This window comes from Nasonia vitripennis, assembly GCF_009193385.2.
Source record: "Nasonia vitripennis strain AsymCx chromosome 1 unlocalized genomic scaffold, Nvit_psr_1.1 chr1_random0012, whole genome shotgun sequence".
NCBI classification, from domain to species: domain Eukaryota; kingdom Metazoa; phylum Arthropoda; class Insecta; order Hymenoptera; family Pteromalidae; genus Nasonia; species Nasonia vitripennis.
The window spans coordinates 594,418-616,201 of NW_022279600.1; the positions used below are offsets into that span (position 1 = coordinate 594,418).

At 36.8% G+C, this 21,784-nt stretch overlaps 1 protein-coding gene across 8 annotated transcripts in view; it reads right to left on the reverse strand.

Moving 5' to 3' along the window:
- The window catches only part of LOC100117424 (major facilitator superfamily domain-containing protein 6), a 380,954-nt gene that overhangs the window by 146,074 nt on the left and 213,096 nt on the right, over positions 1–21,784 (reverse strand). For 6 of the 8 annotated variants that reach the window (XR_004226442.2, XM_031921504.2, XM_031921503.2 and 3 more), the window contains one exon: positions 1,937–2,230. The exons of 1 other annotated variant lie outside the window; for it this stretch is intronic. Coding sequence is in view for 6 of the 7 variants with exons in the window: in XM_031921504.2 (XP_031777364.1) it covers positions 1,937–2,230 (294 nt within the window). In the remaining variant the exon portion in view is untranslated. Of the gene's footprint in view, positions 1–1,698; positions 1,845–1,936; positions 2,231–21,784 lie in introns of those variants that run through there. One more of the 8 variants, XM_031921505.2, reaches the window with a different exon arrangement.

The following is a 21,784-nucleotide window of genomic DNA, read 5'->3' on the forward strand; positions in this document are numbered from 1 at the left end:
CAGTCGTTCTTTTTCGGACACGACGTCCATGTAGTTTAACCTTTGAGTATTTGAAGTTTTTGACGGTCTCATTATTTTTTCATCAGCAATAAAATAATTATGAGAAACAGCAGAATTATTGGGGACGTAAAGTTATAATTTACGAACTCAAAAGCTCCTGCTGTACATACGTACAGGACACATTCGGGAGGCAGTCGCGACGGTGCTAATTGCCGTATTCCTCTACTTGCGGGTGAGCGACCAGGCGTGAACAATAACGTACACTCGCCTATTGCTTGCATTAATGCTCGTTAATCAAAGCTCTCTTAGGAAAAAGAAAGAGAGAGATAGAAAGACTCCTCGATGAGATTATCAACGCTTATCGTAGGGAGGAGTCATGGGATACATTTGTTAAAGCCCATGTATGAGTGGTCCATGTGCAGTGTATTATTTTCTGATTTTGTTGAAATGTGCTACTGTGCTAGTATACATTGTATGAGTAGGGATTTATTGCGGTTGGTTTTCAAGATTTCCAAAATTACGTGAAAACAAACGAATTTTACGTTATTTGATAGGGGGGGGGGGGGGGGTGACATAGTGGGATGGTGGTGGGAAAGAGTATTGCCAAAATAACTATTTAATATAGAAAGATATTTATATATGTATAATCTCGTGTCTGTATTTGCGTTTCTCGATTGTTTTCGAGGTGTTTGGCTCGACAGATTTTTGAATTTCGGAATGCGCGAGTTATTGATCATTATAGTTTAACTTACTATTTACACTTCTATATTCCCTTAAATGCTTGATTTCTCGTGTTAACCACAACATAAACTATTGTATGCATGTGAGTAACTTGAAAATAAACTGTGATTCTATTCTATTCTATCATTTTCTATCTTTAGATCACCACTCCATTGTACGCATGCGCAGGCCATGTAATGCATCTGCCCTCAACCAGAAGGCTGATATTCTAAAAATTTGCGTAATATTTAGTTTAAATTAGTTATATTCGAACAGTCAAGCTAAGTAGTGGTTCTCTACTCTCATGTACATATCTTACACTAAATAAAGTTTAGCCTTACGCTTTATTATGATACCTTAGATATTTAATTCATTTCTATCTATATAAAGGTACATCTGATTAAATTCGCGTGCACAGCGTATTTACACACTTGCATTAATGAGATTTTATGTTATATGCTAAGTCAAGATAAAACAGTTGTCAGACAAAGAGATTTAGAATTGAATTCTTGTTGAGATCATGGCACTCCCTTCTATCAACTCTTCTATCAAATTTTCAACTAAAACCAAAAGGCCAACATTTGCATTTATTCAAAAATAAAATTTCATAGTGACCCGATTTTTAAAAAAGACAATTAATAAAATTTGGTATGTAAAAAATCAGTTTTTGTATTAAAAATTAGTAGAATTTTTTGCCCAATAACTGATTTTTCACGTACCAAATTTTATTAATTGTCTTTTTTAAAATCGGGTCACTATGAAATTTTAATTTTAAATAAATGCAAACATTGGCCGTAAGAATTTTGATTTTAGTTGAAAAGGAGTGTGCAAGAGACTTTTGCAAGTAAGCCTAATTTTTAACTATTTATTTGCAATAATTTGAGAAATATACTATACAAATGGCTCAAAATTTACAATTTTTCTCTTTTTTTGTAGCGAATATGAGTACAAAGTTTCAGAAAATGGGACTATGATGTAAAAAATTTAGAAAATTCACCAGAACCCCACCTTAAAAAAATGTATTATTATGGCACTTTTTGCTATATTCGTTCTTACGAATATCCATGCCTTAAACAATCCATTGTTGCATCGTGCAGTAATTGCCCTAGAGTAGTATATAAGCACTGTAGAATAATGGACTTCTTAAAACGTGGATCCATAATTTGTTTGCGTAATTTAAAAAAAAAAATTAAAATGCTTTTATGCTATTATTTACCTCCGTTTCCTCCGGGAACGTTTAAATTACCACCACTAGTTTGATGAGTAGCTCCATAATTTAGATCTTGACTAGTAAGTTCGTTAAGACGATTTGAACTCAGTGCTCTAGGAATAGCATTGCTTGGGACTCCATGAGGAGCTAAATGTGTGACTTCTGCAACTTGATGAGGGTCTTCTGTTTGAGGCAAATCTGATACAAAGCCAGTGTCTTTGCGATAAAAATTTATAAATATAAATACTGCCAGCACTATTAAACAAATCAACCCATATGCCCGAAAAGTTGCAGTGGTACCTACAAAACCGTACAATATTTTACATATTTACATGAACTTTGTCTTTTTGTTTTATATATTTTTCTCACAATCATCACTAATTTAATTGATATGATCATTGATTTGAAATAAAAATATTGTAATATATTTTACACATTTTATATATACATATTATTTACAGCACCTATTATTTCTTTATATCTTTATTGAAAAAACTTTTAGGATACTGAGGATTCTGAAAGTAATATATACTATCTATCTAGAAACTTCAGCTTACAAAACTAGCGTGTCACGCGCGGGTTTACGTCAGTGGTGACTTGCCGCCTTGCATCGCATTACGATGCAAGGCACGACTGCTAATGCTCGCGCTTCGCGATCGCCATGCCCACCAACGCTTACGCTGCGCGTTTGCTATCTAACTTATCTACAAATTTTCTACCTAACTTTTTTTTATAGAATGCTTATACTTCGTGTTACAGCCAAAAACCAGCGTTTTTAGCTATTTTTGGATATGACCTTGTTTTGCGTATAATAAAGTGCGGAATTAAGCTTAAAATTAAATCACAAGGTTTTAGAGATAAAAGGAGTTCGAACACAACTTTTAGCCCGATCGATTAAAGCCTTTCAGAGATAATCATGTAACACCAAAATTTTAACTTAAAAATACACGTAAAAATTGAACAAAATGTGTCTTTATTTTTAAATAACGTTGAGGATCGGGTTAAAAAAAATAGTTTTTTAGTTTGTGCAAGAGGAGACTCCTCCTAAAATTTCAGCTTGATTGGTCGAAAATTGCATGAGATATCGCATCTCACACATTTTTCGCTTACAAATCTATAAAGCACTTTCGTACCGCAGCCGTGCCTAAATAATATCATGTAGAGTTAAAACCGCGTAGTTAAGTCTCCAAGATTCTCAGAGTATTGTAGACTCCAACTTTGGCAGTTTGATGCGCCTATTTTTGCATGTAAGCCTTCTATCACTACGCTAACGTAATAATTTGCTAAGAAACATAACGGTGGTAAGGAAAGATTGTTTGCAATAATGGAAACTTTAGACTGCCTTGAGTGGAATCGCTAAAACTCCAAGATTTCCGGACTCCCTTCTCAATAGCACTCAATATTTACTGAATATTGCATTAGGCTTGCATTTTAGTCAGATTCGACAATATTGCTAATGAGCCAAATAATATTACTGCAATCATCAGGCAATATTGCTAAACACCGAAATGTCCGCTTTTACATTGCAAGGTGAACATCACAACCCCTGCAGCACCCAATATTTTCAGAACATTGCCTCAAGGTTGCAATACCAGATTTGGTATTGCAACCTTGTATTGCACGGGTATAATAATGTTGCTGTGACTATTAGACAACATTTCTACCAGATAGTAAAATATTCAATCAATATTATCATAATATTTGAAATAAGTTTTCATTAATAACAATTTTTTTTATATCAATACAAAAATTTTTAATACTTATAAAATATTGTTTAATCTGGTAGAAATATTGTCCAATAGTCCAAGCAACATTTTTGTGCCCTTGTGCAATATTGCGGAATCTAGTAATGCAACCTTGATACAATGTTCTAAAAAGATTGGATGTTGTGGACAGACCAGCCCAGGCAGGACAAACATTGATAAGGGTAAAACGGACATAACTGTTTACAGCAATATTGCTCCAAACGCTCAGCAAGGTTATATAATCTTCTAAAAATATTATTGAATCCAGCGAATTTGTAAACGCAACATTCAGGCAATATTGTTGAAAGATTGAGGTCATATGGGGCATTACCTGATATCGCAATACTGCACCTAGCCACAATAATGATGCTGCAACTATTAGGGAACATTTTTACCTGATTGTACAGTATTTTAGTAGCATTGTTATAATATTGAAACATTTGCGCATTAATATAAAATGTTTTTATAATAATGCGAAAATATTTAAATAATTTTACAATGTTTATTAAATTTTGTACAATCTGGTAGCAACGTCTCTTGATACTTGCAGTATTATTGTGGCCAATTGTAGTATTGCAAAATCTGGTACTGCAATTTTAAGATAATGTTTCGAGACGATTGGATTTTGAAATGGTCATAAGTTTAACCTTGCCATCTAAAAACGGACATTTTAGTTAGATTTAATATATTGCCTAATGCTTGCAGAAATATTATTATTCTGCCCATCAGCAGTATTGTCAAATCTGGAGAATCTTGAGATGCAACCTTAAGACAATATTCAGTAAATACTGAGTGCTACAGGGGCTAGGATGCAAAAAGTTTTTTTCAAGTTACATAAATGGGATAACAGTCCTTTATAAAACAAAACTTCAGCTGCCTCCCCATATAGCACCCAATCTTTCGGCAATATTTTCTGAAGATTACATCGGCAGATTCGTCAGATTTAAAAATATTGCAGGCAGGTGATCGAATATTCTGGATACTGTCCAGCAATATTGCTGCAAAGGGTAATGTCCGTTTTCGGATTGCATTTCGAAAAAACAATAACAATATTGCAGTTATATTACTCAAAGATTACTTGCAATATTGTAAAATAAAGGTAAAAAAACATTAAATGAAAAAAATTATATAAGCGTTTTCACGTGTTCTCTTGCCCGGTTCGGGAGGTAACATCCGGATGATAGTGCCGTAATATACATATTGTTTTTTGATAATGCAATATAAAAACGGACATTACCACTTTGGACATACAGAAATATTGCTGGACAATATCCAGAAGATTTTATAATCTTCCTACCATATTTTCAAATCTGCTAAACCTGCCGATGCAACCTTTAGGCAATATTGCCGAAATATTGGGCTCTGTATGGGTCTAGACGCACGGCAGATGTGAAACATACGTTACATAATACTATACGAGGAAAGTTGTGACGATCATTGTTACAATTGACAAATATTATTATACATATATAGCATTAAATACGTTGAACGTGATCTTTTTAGTTTTTTATTAATTTAAACTCTCTTAAATATTATTATTCATAGCATAAAATAAGTTGAATGTGATCTTTATAGTTTATTATTGATTTAAACTCTTAACAAATAAATACTGTATTTTTAATTTTTGTTTCCTATAACTTTGGGGTCACGAGAAAGTTTAAAAATCATCTATGAATCACGTCTGTGCCAAAGGATTCCACAGGTTTGGCATCTTGGCAGTCTCTAAGATAAAAATGTTATCGTCTGATACTAAAAACGTAAGATTTTTAATGGTCGTGTTTTATCTAATCAAGATAAAGAGCGGATGAGTAAAAATTTAAGCAAAATCTTAAATTCATCAATTGTTGCTTTCTCCAAGAGAAAGCTTTGTGATAGTGTAAATTTCGATATCAAAGATTTTGATGGATTTCGATGTTTTCGAGGTTCCTAAGTCAGAAAAAGTGATTTTTGAAAAATGTATGTCTGTATGTATGTATGTATGTGCGTGTGTGACCAAAAATGGTTACCATGAACCCCCGAACGCATTTGTATTTTTCGCTGATACTTTACAGATTCATCAAGTATACCCTAATAAAGAACTGATCAGATTTTTGGGTTAATTGACAAAAATAACGTGTTTTTTAAAATTTCTTTTAAACATTAAAAATTAAAAAACAGTTGTTTTCGTTAATTATTGTTAGTTACGTAGGAACTGTAACCTATTCGTAATTATTTGAAACGCTCTAATCAAAGCTCTCGATTCACAAGAACTAATTAATGAGCTTGCGCCATTTCTAATCTGCAAAAATACCTTACAGCCAAGTGTACATGAGTGCGTTAGCTCAGTGGTAAAGCACGCGCCGTGAGATCTCGGGGATATCGGGTCAAATCACCCTCGTCGCTTTACTGTTTGTAACGGGGCTTGTTTTCTGGGGAAAACACGGCAATATCCGGCCAGATGACAATCCCTCGGTGCGGCGGAGAACTCTCTCGACGCCTGTGATTAACCCGCGTTGCAACGCAGCTCGTTGCGAGAGCTGCTTCGTGAACGTCGTGTTCGCACGTGTGCTATCTCTCCGCACTCTACTGTGCGGTGCCGGCTTCTCAGTTTTGGGTTGTTGCAACGACCGTGGTGGCGGTGGTATTCGCGGTGAGGACGTAGGGAACGGGAGAGAACAAGTCGGGAAAATGAATCTAGTCCCGATTAAAATAAAATAACAAAATAATGTATTGTGCGGCCAATATTGTTTCTATACAAATGTGCGCCGAGTTACCTCAATGTCGACTCGGCGTAGAGAGTATCTCGCGAAGCTTGCGTGCGCGAACGAAAAAGCCGTTACTTGGTGCCGCTGCACCGAGACGCAAAGCTGTAGCTGCTGCTACTGCTGACGCGATACAGAAAAAGGGCTCAGCCATACTTACTCGCAGTCGCCGTTCTCGGTAGGCGCATACCACACACTCACACAAACTCTACGCCGCTGGTGTTTCTGGCTCACTCCCAGGAGCCGACGTCCTCTCGTCCAGTCGCTGCTCGACAGGCCAGGTCGTCCTTCCCTATGGAAGCAGAAGTTGATAGGGACGTCTTCTTTTCGTGATCACACACACTCTCACTCTCTCGCACGCAATTGGTCATCGCTCGATTTGGTCTCACACACGTTAGCTGACGCATTCGCTATTATGGCCGGAAGCTATCTGTCTGTCCGACGGACCGCGACTTGTAGGCAAGGCCCCAAATCTTGCCTCGCACTGGCGCAACGTCGCGTTTCAACGATGCGCGAATCTACCCGATTTCGCACCTCGTTACATATTATTTATTAATAAAATAGAACTTTTCATTAATTGTTTGGAGCTGGTAAAAATTGTAAAAATATAAGGTTTTAAAAAGGACATCATTTTATTAAAGAAAAACGATTCTTTTATTCATCACATCTCTTGGAGAAAGCATACTGTTAATGAAGTTGGCCGCAGTTTTTTTTGTTAGCGTTCTGTCGCAAGTGCAAGTGAGAGATGGCAACCACGCATGTACAGAATGGACTATTTTCCTTCACTTATGGCTAAACATAAAATCAGCAATAAAAACACTTTTATTTATTCATGTATTTATTTATTGGACCAGTCATATTTACAGAGTATACCGAATAACCCGCAAAGGTAAACAGTGTTACCTGATCGCAGGATATACAAGGAAATATAAATACATATAAAAAACAATACTTATTCACTAAATTTTTACAAAATAACTAGCGCGCCACTTGCGGCCTGATGGCCGCAGTGGCTTGCACCTTTAAATCACTTCGCGACGCTGAGCACGCAAAACGCATCGCGTTTGGCATTTAAGGCACGACCGATGACGCTCGTGCTTTGCTCTCGCTATCTAACGTTTGTGTTGGTTATCTACTTCAAAAACCGTTTTTGAGAATTTGAAAAAATATTTGTCGAATGTTTGTTCTATTTATAATTTTAATCAATGACAATCCCTAAATATTTAACGATTTCGACTCGGATGATTGTTTTGTCTCTTATTTTGATATTTGTTTGCGCTGATATACTATTAACGTAGCTGCTATAAGTTATACATACTGTTTCATCAACATTCAATGATAATTTATTAAGTGCTAACAACTTAGATATTACACCTAAGTAATTGTTCATGTTGTATCGGGTGTGTTCCCAATTTTCCCCCGTTGTTACTATTGCCGTATGGTCAGCGTGTACCATAATGGCCTCATGATGGATCTTCCTTAAAATATCATTTGTGTACAGGATAAATAGCAGTAGTCCTAGGATAGTACCCTGTGGGACACCTGTGTTTACTAATAAGAATTCGCTCTCCTTCTTTTTATATTTACATTTTTGGCTTATATTGTTTAGATAGCTTGCAAGGAGATCTAACGTCTGGCGTCTAATCCTAATACAATACAATTTGTCCGCAGTAATATATGGTAGTCAACCGTATCAAAATTTTTCTTAAAATTTAAGTTACCTACTCTTTATCTCAATTGAATAGTGATGCTGAAATTTTGAGCGCATTTCGTTAAGAATTCATCGAGAGGTTTGACGTACCGCGTCCTTAAGAAATGGCCAAAGGTTTATAAGGCAGGTACGCCAGAGGAATCGATTTCTCTTTGTCAGCCGTCCTTTAACAATAGGACAGACCAACGTGAGTGAGTTCCTGCGTTAAATGGTTTGTTGCCCTGAAAAGGCCAAATTAGAATAGTTATATACGCTATACACGGGGTACAACCAAACTGTCTAAGCCTTGATCAAACTACAGCTCGAGAAAATCGGCACCGTCTTGGGGCTGAACTAATGGCAACCAATATAAATGCTAACGAGGGTAATATACGAAACAATCGTCAAAAAAGAAGTCGAGTACAAGTAAGATGTGTCAAAAGGCGAGTATCTGTAGATCCAATCGATCGGGGAAATAATTTAATAATTCTGAAAGAAGAAGGAGATGAAGCAGCAGGCGTAAGACCAGAATTGGTTGACATTGACATCAGTGCATCACCAGGTAATGTGCTACTACGATCGCCGAACGATTTCTTACTAAATAAAATTGTTGTAATATGTGAATTTACACAGTCGTAAAATTATACAGTAGCAGCCAAGAATGATGATGCCAAAATTTACAATAAATGTAGAGAATTAATAGCATTTGCAAATAAAAAAGATAATCTATACTTCATGAGAAGTTTCGTTGTACAAAAGAGTACTAAATCAATGTTAATGTTAATTAGGTCAAATTAACTGATGAAGAAAAATGGCATGGAGAACTTGGTCATGTAAATTTTTAATATTTGTCGAAACTAGTAAATAATAAATTAGTTGAAGACTTGCCAGAAAAAAATTAAAAGTACTGAAATGAAATGTGCAAATTGCATTAAAAGCAAAATGTCTTGGGCTTCAAAATGTTTGGGCCTTACAAATTTTGGGTTATTTAAATTTCCCTATGCGCCTTGAAGCCATTTACATCCTTTTTTAAACAACTGACAAATTTCATTTGTTTATTATTATTCATAATTCAAAGAGCACTATTTACACGTTGCCCATATATATCTAAAATAGGAGAGAATTTATTTGTTTATTATTAGTTTATATATATATATATATCTACTTCTACTATTATATTAAAGTATACTTAGGTTCATTTGTTGCATAAAATTCCTTATAATTTATGTTTCCTTAACATACTTACTAAATTTAGGTAAATAGAAATCAGTCGGTGTATATCCGTGACTTGTTAAAATAGAATTGATATGTTTCAGCGAGATATTTTCACGTATTTATTTTGTTAACAATGGACTGTAAAAATATGCTTTATATTTTTCAAATAATTCTTTAACATTTACTGGGTGATAAAATACGCATATGTAACTAAACAGGTTACACAGAGCTTTAGAAAATTCAATCTTGATTGTTTATTCCAAGCATTTGTCGCATTCTTCATCGGTGGTTATTAATTTTCTAGCTACAATTACTTCATGAAATGTTGCGTATGTAACATTTTTGAATGTTTTTAATTCTTCAAAAGATTGAGTCCATTTTACATGTAATAATAATAACCGTAAAAATATTTTTCACGATTCTTCGGGCTTACAAAGTACATTCTACTTATAATTGGCTTCCAAACTCTTCTTTGTTTTTTTTATTGAAAATGTAAAAATATTGTATATCAACATACGAGTACTGCCTAGCTTGCGGATCGTTCGCATTTAGTTCAAACCATGCAGTCAAAGTTGTGTTTAAGTTTTTATTAAGGAAACACAACATTTTAAAATCCCGAAAAAAAAGAATTATGAGTAAAAATGACATAAATCAAGTAAATCATTTGAAATTTTTTTCAGTAATATTGAGTATAAATACCTTTAACTTTACCGTGCTAAAACCTTAATTATTCCTGCTGGTCCATTGTGGCAATGTTTTGTGAATTTTTTCACTGTCCGTAAGATTCCAAGTGCATAAATGGTTCTTTTGGGCTCAGATTCAACAAGGATACTTTGTACACCTGTAGTTTTGGTATGAATGCAGGGATTTTAATTTAAATGTTTAGAAAATATTTTATACCCAAAAAAGTGACAGAATAAGCGAAAAAAGGAAAAAATTCAGTATCTTCATCGCCAAACCATTTCTAAGCATTCAAATTAAAATCCCTGCATTCATACCAAAACTGCAGGTGTACAAAGTATCCTTGTTGAATCTGAGCCCAAAAGAACCATTTATGCACTTGGAATCTTACGGACAGTGAAAAAATTCACAAAACATTGCACCGAGTGCCACAATGAGCCGTCAGGGATAATTAAGGTTTTAGCACAATATGGTTGAAGATATTTTTACTTATGTCACGTCAGCCTACTATGATCTAAACTGGCCGGTCAATACTCACGCTAATACCACGCTCGACCAAAGGAGTACCTCACCACGGTAAATGGAACTGTTCCACGGCAGGCATAACGGAGACCAACAAACCAGCAACAGTCGGCAACGCAGAGCACGACAAAACAGCCAAGCCACTGACACGCGCGACGGCAGATGAAAGGGCGTCGATCCTGAATAAACCAGGTCAAACAGGGAGAGACACCCCAGATCTACCAAACAATAAGGAAGCTATAAATCTCAGCCGAACGACCCAAATAAGCGGAAATCGATACGACCATGAGGGAAATTACAATAAAGAAAACCATTACAGCTGGCCAGGCTAGGGGACACGTACTACGGAACATGACTAATAAAAGGGGAGCCACCCCGCTGAGACATACACCTTCCTTAAATCCTGATTGGCCAGAACCTTCCCTATGCTTATGCATTACCCTCATCCCTATAAATATCAATAGAGAGCAAGGAGGAGTATCTTTCGTAGTCCGGAGTTCTTACTGGTAGGGCGAAGCTCTGTCCGACTCGCGACTTAAACTATTTTTCTGTAACCGGACTTAGACTCAGAGCGTTTGCCAAGTTTTTGGGTTTAGTCATATTTCTACCTCAGACACGAGTTGAACTCAGTCGAGGCCTTATATCTTGTACTAATTATAATCTGACTAATTGAATAAATCACTTCACTCAGTTACTTAATCCTTGCATACGAATTATTACGTTACAAACTTCGCGCTCTTTTGAGACGAGCTACAGCGCCAGAACGAGAGCGAGCTAGCCAGTCGGTAACTACAGGTCCGCTTCGTCAAGGTAAGTCGTTCCTCCTATCATTATTCACAATTTCACGTCAGTGTCGCATGTAACGTTATTGTGTCAGTACATGGTGTCTTAATCTAGCTAATATCAACTCGTACAGAAGTCACTCTGAGTTACGCTACTTGGTGAGCTATCACTATCTCACCGTCAGCCGAGCTACCGGTCAAATTGCGCCCTTCTTTACTTTTTCCCTAGGCGGTATCGCGTGAGCGGGCTGCGCTAAATAAAAGGTCTCGTCGACTCGGAATTTGTAATTATTTCTATCGTGCGAGTAATCGCTCTGTGCGGCCGCCCGGACGTAACACTTTATATCACTAAACAAATTTTAAATCATTTACTTTAATTTTGTCATTTTTACTCATAATCCTTTTTTTCAGGATTTAAAGGTATTATGTCCACTTAATCAACTCTTCTTCTGAGCCTTCCTTAAAGAATGCAAACTGTTCATTTTTTAAATGTACAGCTAATCGGTAAATTACGTGTGATAAAACGTACATTGCATATTGTAGTAGATTATATATTGCTTCTGGAGGGCTTACATATCTTGTATTTAAATATAGTTCATCGTAATTGAAATTTTCTTCTTCACATTCGTTTTCATTATTACCTTGACTCACTTTTATAAATGCACAATCATGCCCCTTATAACAATATTCAAAAAGATATTTGAAACATTGAATAGTTAAACATACTTCCACATTAATATGACAATTAAATTTCAACAATAAATACGGATTGTATGGAACTACAAATCGACTATCAGCTATATTGTTTTTATTGAAACGAATTTGTTTTCCACTGTTACTTCGTCGATAAAGGGTATATCCAGTATCATTAGAAGTATTTTGCTAATCAAACTATTTCGGAAAGTTTTTGGTACATATTTTTTGTTTTGCTATCCATACATGATGAATTTAAGTTATTTTTACCACAAGAGCCATGTATCATTGATTGCTTCACGATATTATGTAACCTTGGATATTTCATTTCATCAGGTATTTCTGTACTTATAAGTTTATCAACATCATCTGCATGGTTCAATTTATGATTTTTATGAATAAAAGCCAACAAGTGCATATGTGGTAAACCTCTTTTCTAAAACGCAATTACATAAGTATATGCAATACATTTTCCAAAAATGTTTTTTTTTAAGAATTTTATTTAATAATTCATTAACTTTTGGATTAAAAACTTTTTCTACTTAATCAGGTCTATCAATAGCTGATTCATTTTTTCTCAAATTTTATTTAATTTCCTTACATTTTGGGTTACATGTCAAAGTAATAAAAAGATGTGGTTTACCATACTTTGAACTATTGTCATTGAATCTAAAAAGTTTTGTTGTAACGATCGTGAAATTCCTGAAAATGTTGGAGGTAATATAACCATTTTTTCAATTTTTGCGTTGCCATCCTTACTTTTATTTTTTAAGTAATCCATGACACCTTTGTATGAATCTGTTGTTAATTAGTGTTGATTTTTATTTAAAAAAAATAATCGTCAACCTTCAACTTTCATTTGAGCATCAACAATGTATTGTTGAGTTAATTTTTCCAAATTTAAATAAGGATTAAAATCGTTTCTAATGCTAAATTTATGACAATAAAATTGTAGCATTAAAATATTGTTTTTGTTATTTTTATTTTTAATATTGGGCATCTATCTTTAACCTCCATTAGGATACATAAGTGGATATGACATAGGATCTACATGTCCACTAATGTACAGTATATTATAAGGTGTTCTATGTTTTGAATATGTAGTGTGCGTTTGTATTGGCCGTCTCAATAAACTGTATGCCTCGGTGTCACGTTGTGAAATTTAAAAGCACCGAGCGCTAAGCTATCTGACGGAGTGGGGTTAAGCAGGAGACTGTAAGAGACCATGGTCGACGAGCAGGACCTCAGAAGAGATTCGGCGCCCGAAGGGTCAGGTGCTCATTCGAAACCTAATAAAGACACCACCCAGAGTCGCTAAAATAGGGCCGTCTTCTCGTCCAAGTTTGTAAAGATCAACGAAGCAATCAAACCTCACCACGTCCACGGGAACGGGGAGGATTCAACCGAGCACTTAAGCCTCACTACGTCCACAAGAACGGGGAGAACTCAAATATTATCCGCCTCACCAGGTCCACGAGAACAGGGAGGAAATACGCACAACGAGCAGCGCTGCCACAAAAAGCCACTACAGACGCCTCAACCCGGGCAACGAGTCATCATCACCACGGACGAGCAACGGTGGACAAGGACAGGGTGTGAGTGTATAAATGTGTGTGTCTGCGCGCGATTCTAGAATAGTAAGTTTTATTTTAAAAGAGAAAACGCATCCATCGTTAGGAAATACTCGACTCTTATTGATTTAATAAAATAATTACATAGTTTTATGCTTTTTAAATTCAAGAGAGTTTTATTTATTAATTTCCCTCTTAAACATAGACCTATAAAACTTTCACTCATAACAAATATATACATACATCTCGATCATATGGTGTTGATCATTTTCACCTACAAATACCACAGCTACTTCATTACATTTAGCTGCGTTATATCTACGTTTTTCATAATTAGAATTGCATATTAAATACATTATAATTTCTTTACTATTAAATCCAAAGTTGTTGTTTTTCAAACTATTTTTTTCTTCCATTTTGACTTCGTGCCTCATTTTGTATGATTTAGCGTACATGTTTACTTGTCGAAAAAAATTATCTCATTCCTCTTATAGCATTAAGTTCATGGCACATTAGTTTGTAATCGTGATTACAAGGCGATTTCATTATCAATGATGTATAGTTGCCCATATCTTCTGGCTTCGTTTTCGTCTGAATGTAAGGTATAAATATGGTGGAAAATATGACCACTTATTTGAATAACTTGAAGGCTTTCCCGAAAAGAGCGTCAAATCTAGCTCCAAAACTTGCGAATGCAAGTGCATTATTATATTGTCTAATATTATTTAAAAAGTGTTTACTTTTTAAATAATACTCGTCAGTATTTCCAGAAACTAATTCTTTTAAACGTTAAGGATAAGTGATATTGTCAGATAATATAAAGTTTTCTCTATTGCAATATTTAGAAAACTTCGTATCACATAATATTTTAAATTTGAAATGTTTAGCATTACAGAATACACATATTTCACTCATGCTACCAAAATCATTCTCCATAATGGCTGATTCATCGAAATCAAAATCGAACATGGCATCTAATTTTGTGATTGAAAATTCATTGAAATTTTTAATATCGTAACCTTTTAATTTTTTGTAGTTATTATTATAATCTTATTACTTTTCAATTTTCTTCAGAGCTATATATATATATATATATATATATATATATATCTAATCAACTGAGCGACGTTAGGAGTGAGGTGACCCTGCTAGTATACAATTAATATTCTTAGAAAAGAACGATGATCTAAAAGACAGAGAATTGATAAGCAAAAGTGAATTCGATACTGATATAGACTCGAACAAAATAAATCAATTTACTTATACTTCGACTTTCGAGTCGAGTAGGAGTAACGAAATTAATTTCGAAAATCGTATAAATAATGATGAAAGCGACGATGAGTCGAAAAATGTAGAAAATGAAAATAGAGAAGATTTGTATTTAAAAAGAACGTCACAGAGAAAGAAAAGTCCTGTAAATAGATATGGAAATCCTGTAACTCATTTCATTTATGTAAATCACATTGGTGCAAATGTACCGAATACATTTGAGGAGGCGTTAAACTCAAATGAATATAAACAATGAAAAATTACGATGGACTCCGAAATAAATAGTCGAAAGAAAAATAATACTTGGCAAATTGTTGAAAGACCAAAAGATAAAAAAATCATTGATTGATGTTAAATGTGTTTTAAAGGAAAAACAATAATGTATATAAAGCGAGATTAGTTGCGAGAGGTTTCCAGCAAAAAGAATACATTGATAATGTTTATTCACCAGTAGGCAAAATGCAAATTTTATTGTCATACAGCTGTAAAAATAATTTACACATAGAAGAAATGGATGTTGAAACAGCCTTTTTGAATGGCTTTGTTAAAACAGAAGTATATATCAATGAGCCTATAGGTTATGAAACAGGAGACAATAAAGTTTGCAAATGGCATAAGGCACTCTATGAACTCAGAGAAAGCCCAAGAGCTTGGTATAATTGCTTTAATAAATTCATGAAAAGTCTAAACTTTATTACTTTGTTAGAAGTAACTATGATTATTGTCTGTACACAAACAATACAAGCAAATATCCAATATACATATAATTATTTGTAGATGATCTCCTTATTTGTTGCAAAAATAAACATATAATTACCCTATTGGAAATAATTGGGTGTGCCAAAGTGTGCCATACTGTGCCGAATTGTGCCAAATTCGGAAATTTGCTGCACTTTGGCACACTTTGGCACACTTTGACACACATGGGCTTTTCGGAAACAAACATCTCTTTTTTGACAAAGTATATCACAGTATAGCACAGTTTGGCACGGTATGGCACAGCATGGCACACTTTATTACACTTTGGCACACTATGGCACACTTTATTACACTTCGGCACACTATGGTACACTTTGGCACACTTCGGTACAGTGAGATATATTCCGCCGCCCGCGCGCCAAAACATTGCCACTGCACAATGCCGTCATATCGACGGCACGCATGGAGCTTGAAGTCCCAGTTATCGAACGTAACAATAAATAATTTAATAAAAAAAAAAAAATCTAGCGTCGGTAAGACTTGAACCCGGATCCTTTGCGTTAGTAAGCTGAAGGTCTACCACTGAGCCACGAGTACTTGTTACAGTTAATACAAAAATTTAAACTCATGTACTTCAAGAAGCTTTAGATACTTAGTACTTTTACAATATTAATTAACAATTGCCTGCAATTGCCTTAAAGCTGCTGTCCGCCGTAAATGTTGGAAAAACATGCCTCAACAGAGGAATCCGTCGGGAATACAAGTTTTCCAGATTTCGTGCAAAAATTTTCTAAGTCCTCAATTTCCGAAAAACTCATGTGTGTCAAAATGTGCCAAAGTGTGCCAGAGTGTGCCAAAGTATACCAAGGTATGTCAAAGTGTAATAAATTTCCGAATTTAAACACTTTGGAACATTATGGCACACTATGGCACACTTTGGCACACTTTGGCACACTTTGACACACTTTGGCACACAATCCATTTCCACTAGGGTAACGAATTAAAAGCTAGTCCAGTTTGCAATGAAAGATCTATGACAAATAAGCCAATATACACGCGTAGATATAAACTATAGTGATGATAGAAGTAAAATGACATTAAGTCAAACAAAATATATTGAATCTTTAGCTGCAAAATACAATCTAGAAAATATAAAATTATCTGATACTCCTATCTGAAAGATCCAGAGTGAGGCCCTTCAGGCGCAAAACACCGTGTCTGAAAGGGTCTCACGAATTGAGAAAAGGCTTGGCCCCCTTGAAAACCGCCTCAAAGCCCTTGACGACTTGCCTGCACTCAAGACTCGACTAAGCAATGTCAAGGAGCCCCACAGAGCAGCAGAACATCAGCACTGCTCCTGCCTCTGAAGAGATCAACAACCTCCGCAGCGAGCTGGCTGAAGTTAAGAGGAGGCAGGAGCGCTCCGTGAATAATGTGGTGGTGATCTCTCGCCTGGCCTATACCCAGGAGACATCACTGCAACTCCTGGCTTACACCGTCATGGCTGCACTGGATCCCACAGTCCTTAGGCGGGATGTGGCAACCGTCAGGATCATGGGGAGACTTGAAGCAACCAACATCAATGTGCAAGGTGACAGCAGATTACCACCTCTAGCTGTCACTCTCTCTTCCAATGCGCTGGCCCGCTCCATCATCGTGGCCAAAGCCAGGAAACGCAAACTCCACACTAGCGAACTGGATGCTGCCCTACTGGAGGAAGCGAGAGCTCTCCACCCAAACCACCAGGGACTAATCAACATAAATGAGCTGCTTCCTCCAGACATTCACAAGCTGCGTATAAAGGCCAGGCTGGAGGCAAAGAAGAGGGGGGATGCCGCTCTTTCGTGAGGGACGGGAGAGTCTACATCCGTTCTGGCGAGGACAGCGAACGGGCTACCATCATCTCTACAGACGCGGATCTTGAGGCTTTTTTAGCCCGTACGCCGCCAACAGTCAGCATGGATACCACACACTAACACACACACATATCATTCCACCAAAACCACCATCTAAATCATCCAACTCATCCACATGTGCCTCTAAAACGTCTCTGTCCGAGGGTCTAAGGGTCTGTCATTTCAATGCGAATTCCCTTACGGGTCACATTGAGATGATCAGGCTCTTCTTGTCCACTCGTTCCCCCTTTCATGTAATAGCTGTAACTGACAATGAGACCTGGCTAAATGATAAGATATCATCCATCCCTTCACTGGATGGTTACACCTTGCACAGACGGGACAGAAACAGGAACGGTGGAGGTGTGGCCCTCTACATTCATCTTTCATTGGCTAGCGTTATCTTGTCTGACGGCGAATGGTCAGGCAAGCCAGGTAAGCCGAAGTATCTTTTTATGTGAAATCACAGCTAAGGGAATATCGCCCTCCTCGCTCACCCTTTATCCAGGGATCTAATTTCATTGAACAACTAACAACACATGCACAACTACTCCACGAAGGTCATCATGGGTGACTTTAATGCCGATCAGCTTTCTTCATCTGAAGACGCCAATTTCATTGGGGCCTTCATTGATGAGAACTCCCTCACTTCTGTGCCATATGGTGCAACCCATCACAGACAGGACTCTGACACCTGGCTTGACCTATGCTTAATTGATGAGCAGGATCGCCTGCTCTCATACTGGAAGACAGACACTCCTTTCATCAATGGACATAACCTTATCACGGCCACAGTCGACGTACAGATTCCACGCCACGTACCTGCTACATACTCTTACAGAAACTACAAAGGAATCTGTGCTGAGAAGCTAAGGGACTTCCTTAGCGCATGTGACTGGTCATCCTTCACCACGCCATCACTTGACGAATGCATTACCATTCTTAACGCTCAAATCACGAACGCCATAAATCATCTTACCCCATTAAAGACTGTGACACCAGGACGTAAACGTCACCCGTGGTTTACCGCGGCTCTTCGTGACCTTTTAATTGAAAGGAACAGACTCTACAGGCGCTTTCGCAGAAGTCGTTTACCTTGGGATCTATACTTCTATAGAATTGCAAGGGACAACGCTCATAAACAGGTTGAGGAAGCCAGGCTGAATTCCTACTATTCACGCCTGTCTATCTTGACCGACGTTGCAGAGGTCTGGAAAGAGCTTGAAAATCTTGGTATTACTACCTCTAAATCTCCTTCACCTGCTCTTCAGATGCTCTCAACAAACACTTTAGCTCCATCTCAAACGACCCTCAAGCTCTATTTGTTGAGGAGTATCTGCGAACCCTGGAGGGTCTGGACCTCCCTGAACACTTCATCTTCAGGGCTATAACGGAGTCGGATGTGTCGGCTGCAGTATCACACTTTAACACCCAGGCCAAGGGAAGCGATGGCATCCCACAGGTTGTAATCTCCAAAGCATTGCCAATACTCGCTCCTTTACTTTGTCAAATTTTTAACCGGTCTCTGAGCGAGGCACGCTTTCCTTCAGCCTGGAAATCATCGATCGTAAGAGCACTAAACAAAGTTAACTCTCCAACAGCTGTAACTGACTACCGTCCGATCTCTCTACTCTGTTTCCTGTCCAAGGCGCTAGAGTAGCTGGTGTACAAGCAAATCTCTGAATATCTTGAAACAAGACTTTACCTTGACAATTTTCAAACTGGCTTTCGCACTGGCTACAGTACGCAGTCTGGCTTAATCAAGCTGACTGATGATGTCAGGCTTGGGATAGACAGGAAGGGGGTCAATCTGCTACTTCTATTTGATTTTAGCAAGGTGTTTGATACTGTGTGTCACGTTAATCTACTCGGAAAGCTATCCTCTTTTGGATTTTCCAAGCAGGTTATCTGCTGGCTTGCATCTTACCTCACGGGAAGAGAACAGGCCGTCATTGGTGACAACAACGAGCTCTCAACTTTTCTACCATTAAATACCGGTGTTCCACAGGGGTCAGTTTTAGGCCCCCTGTTGTTCACGTTGTACATCAATGATATTGGTTTTTGCCTAGATTCAGATGTGTCCCTTCTAATCTATGCGGATGACCTGCAGATCTACAGCCAATACCACCTTGAGGAGCTTGATTCCTGCTCTGTCAGGATTAGTGCTAACGCCGAGAGGATAATGGGCTGGGCTGCATCAAATAGTCTTAAACTTAATATCCTTATGACTAAAGCAATCGTCCTGGGCTCCCCCTACTATATAAATGATCTACCTACTACTCCTAACACCTATATAAATATAGGGGGAGCCCGGGTCTACTACGAATCATCGGTGCGCAATCTGGGTTTGGTGCTAGACTCCAAACTCACGTGGAAAGAGCACGTTACACAAGTTTGTAAACGTGCTCACTCTTTAATGTACCGTCTCTATTTTTTAAGGAAGAGCACTAACCTCAGGTTGCGCCAACTCTTGGTGCAAGCACTCCTATTTCCCATCATCGATTACTGTTCACTGGCTTACTGTGACCTGACACAGGAACTTGACTTGAGGCTGCAGAGGCTTGTCAACACGGGGATCCGTTATATCTACGGTGTAAGGAGGGACGAGCACATCTCCCCTTATAGGCGTGAGTTGCAATGGCTTACCACCGCCGGACTTAGGAAATACTTCATGGCCTGTTTTCTAAGGAAAATGTTCAACACCTCCGTACCTATCTACCTATTTTGATTTCCACGTCGCGCTCAGGCCTGTAAGGGGTGAGGTGACCCCCCTGGACATCCCGTCCTTTAGAACGGAGACGCTGAGGAACTCATTTTTTATCAGTGTTTCCTGCCTCTGGAATAGCCTACCATCTCACCTTCGCAACACACTATCCATATCACACTTTAAACAAACAGCTAAATCATATCTCTTTAAATTGGAAAACACGCAAACATGACACAAACATACACACCCATCCATCTCATTTCACCTCATTCCATTTACTCTTCACACTATCACTTCTTACACAACAATTGTTGATCTTATCTGTATTTTTACTATATTTAAATATTTACAACATAATGTACAACAATAAAAGCATCTAAATCTAAATCTCTCTCTCTCCCTTTCTCTCTCTCTGCTGTAAGACTCCGACTTGAACGGACGTGCCGACAACTTGTGGTTATGGCCACTTACTAAGTTCATTATATTACAATATATACACACAGTGTTATTATTTATCCACTTTTGAATTCCAACAAAAGTAAGAAGACAATATAGATATATAAGTGTTTAGTAGACGCAAGAGTATAATAATAAAAAGTTCACCAATTCAAGATTTTAAGTAATATGTAAATATTAAATGTATATACCTATATATACATGGTGATAAAAGCAATATAAGTGACTTGATGCTGTCAGCCACAGTAGCGTAGCACAAATTTTGTGGACGACATGACAAAGTAGTGGTCGACAAAGACAAGCCTCAACGGTACACAGGCTTACAGGATATGATCTCTGCAATAATATATTGTGATGATGCAAGTGCTTTTAAAAAAAAGTAGTGATACGAAAGTAAAAGGTTTACAAGATTCACAAAGACGGAGAGGAAAGGAAAGGTTTAGTCAGAAAATAGCTAAAAGGAAGTAAGAGAAAACACATGAAAAAGTGAGCCATCAAAAAACCGCTGCCAACTCATTGGCACGTAGCTTCCTCCAACTAAATGTATAGGTCCAATAAATAAAATATTGTTTTAATATACAGCATATTGATGGTTTTCAAAATACTTTTAATCTTAATTATTTTACCGAAGGAGCACCCGCCACAATATCAAATCATATAATTTTCATGAAAAAATTTAAACCTTAATATTTTAAATATGATGGGGTTTTCATAACATTATAAAATCATAAATTTTCTTAAAAAATTCTAAACTTTAGTTAGCGAGTGATAAGGTTTAACAAAAATAGTAATTTTTAGTTGTACCGGATATACAGGGTGAGAGACAAAGAATTTAAATCCTGATATCTTTTAAACTAAACAGTTTTATAAGTTGCAAAAAGAACTTATCCGAAGTAATCAAAAGATCGATATTTTTGCAAATTTCCAACTTAATTAAAGCGTTTTTACTCCCGTAATCGTACGACATAAAAAACTCATTTTTTTTAGTTTTTGATTTTTAGCTCGAAAACTAGTCATCAAAATGGTTTAAAATTTTTACAGCAAATAGATATTATTGTTTTTCATTGTCATAAAATTTTTTAAAACGTTTGACAATTTAGTTTTGTATATATTAATTTTTTTTTCTAATCACCTTTTTTATCATAAAAATTGAACGGAACGGTCAATCTGGAAAATCTTGCCGGAAAA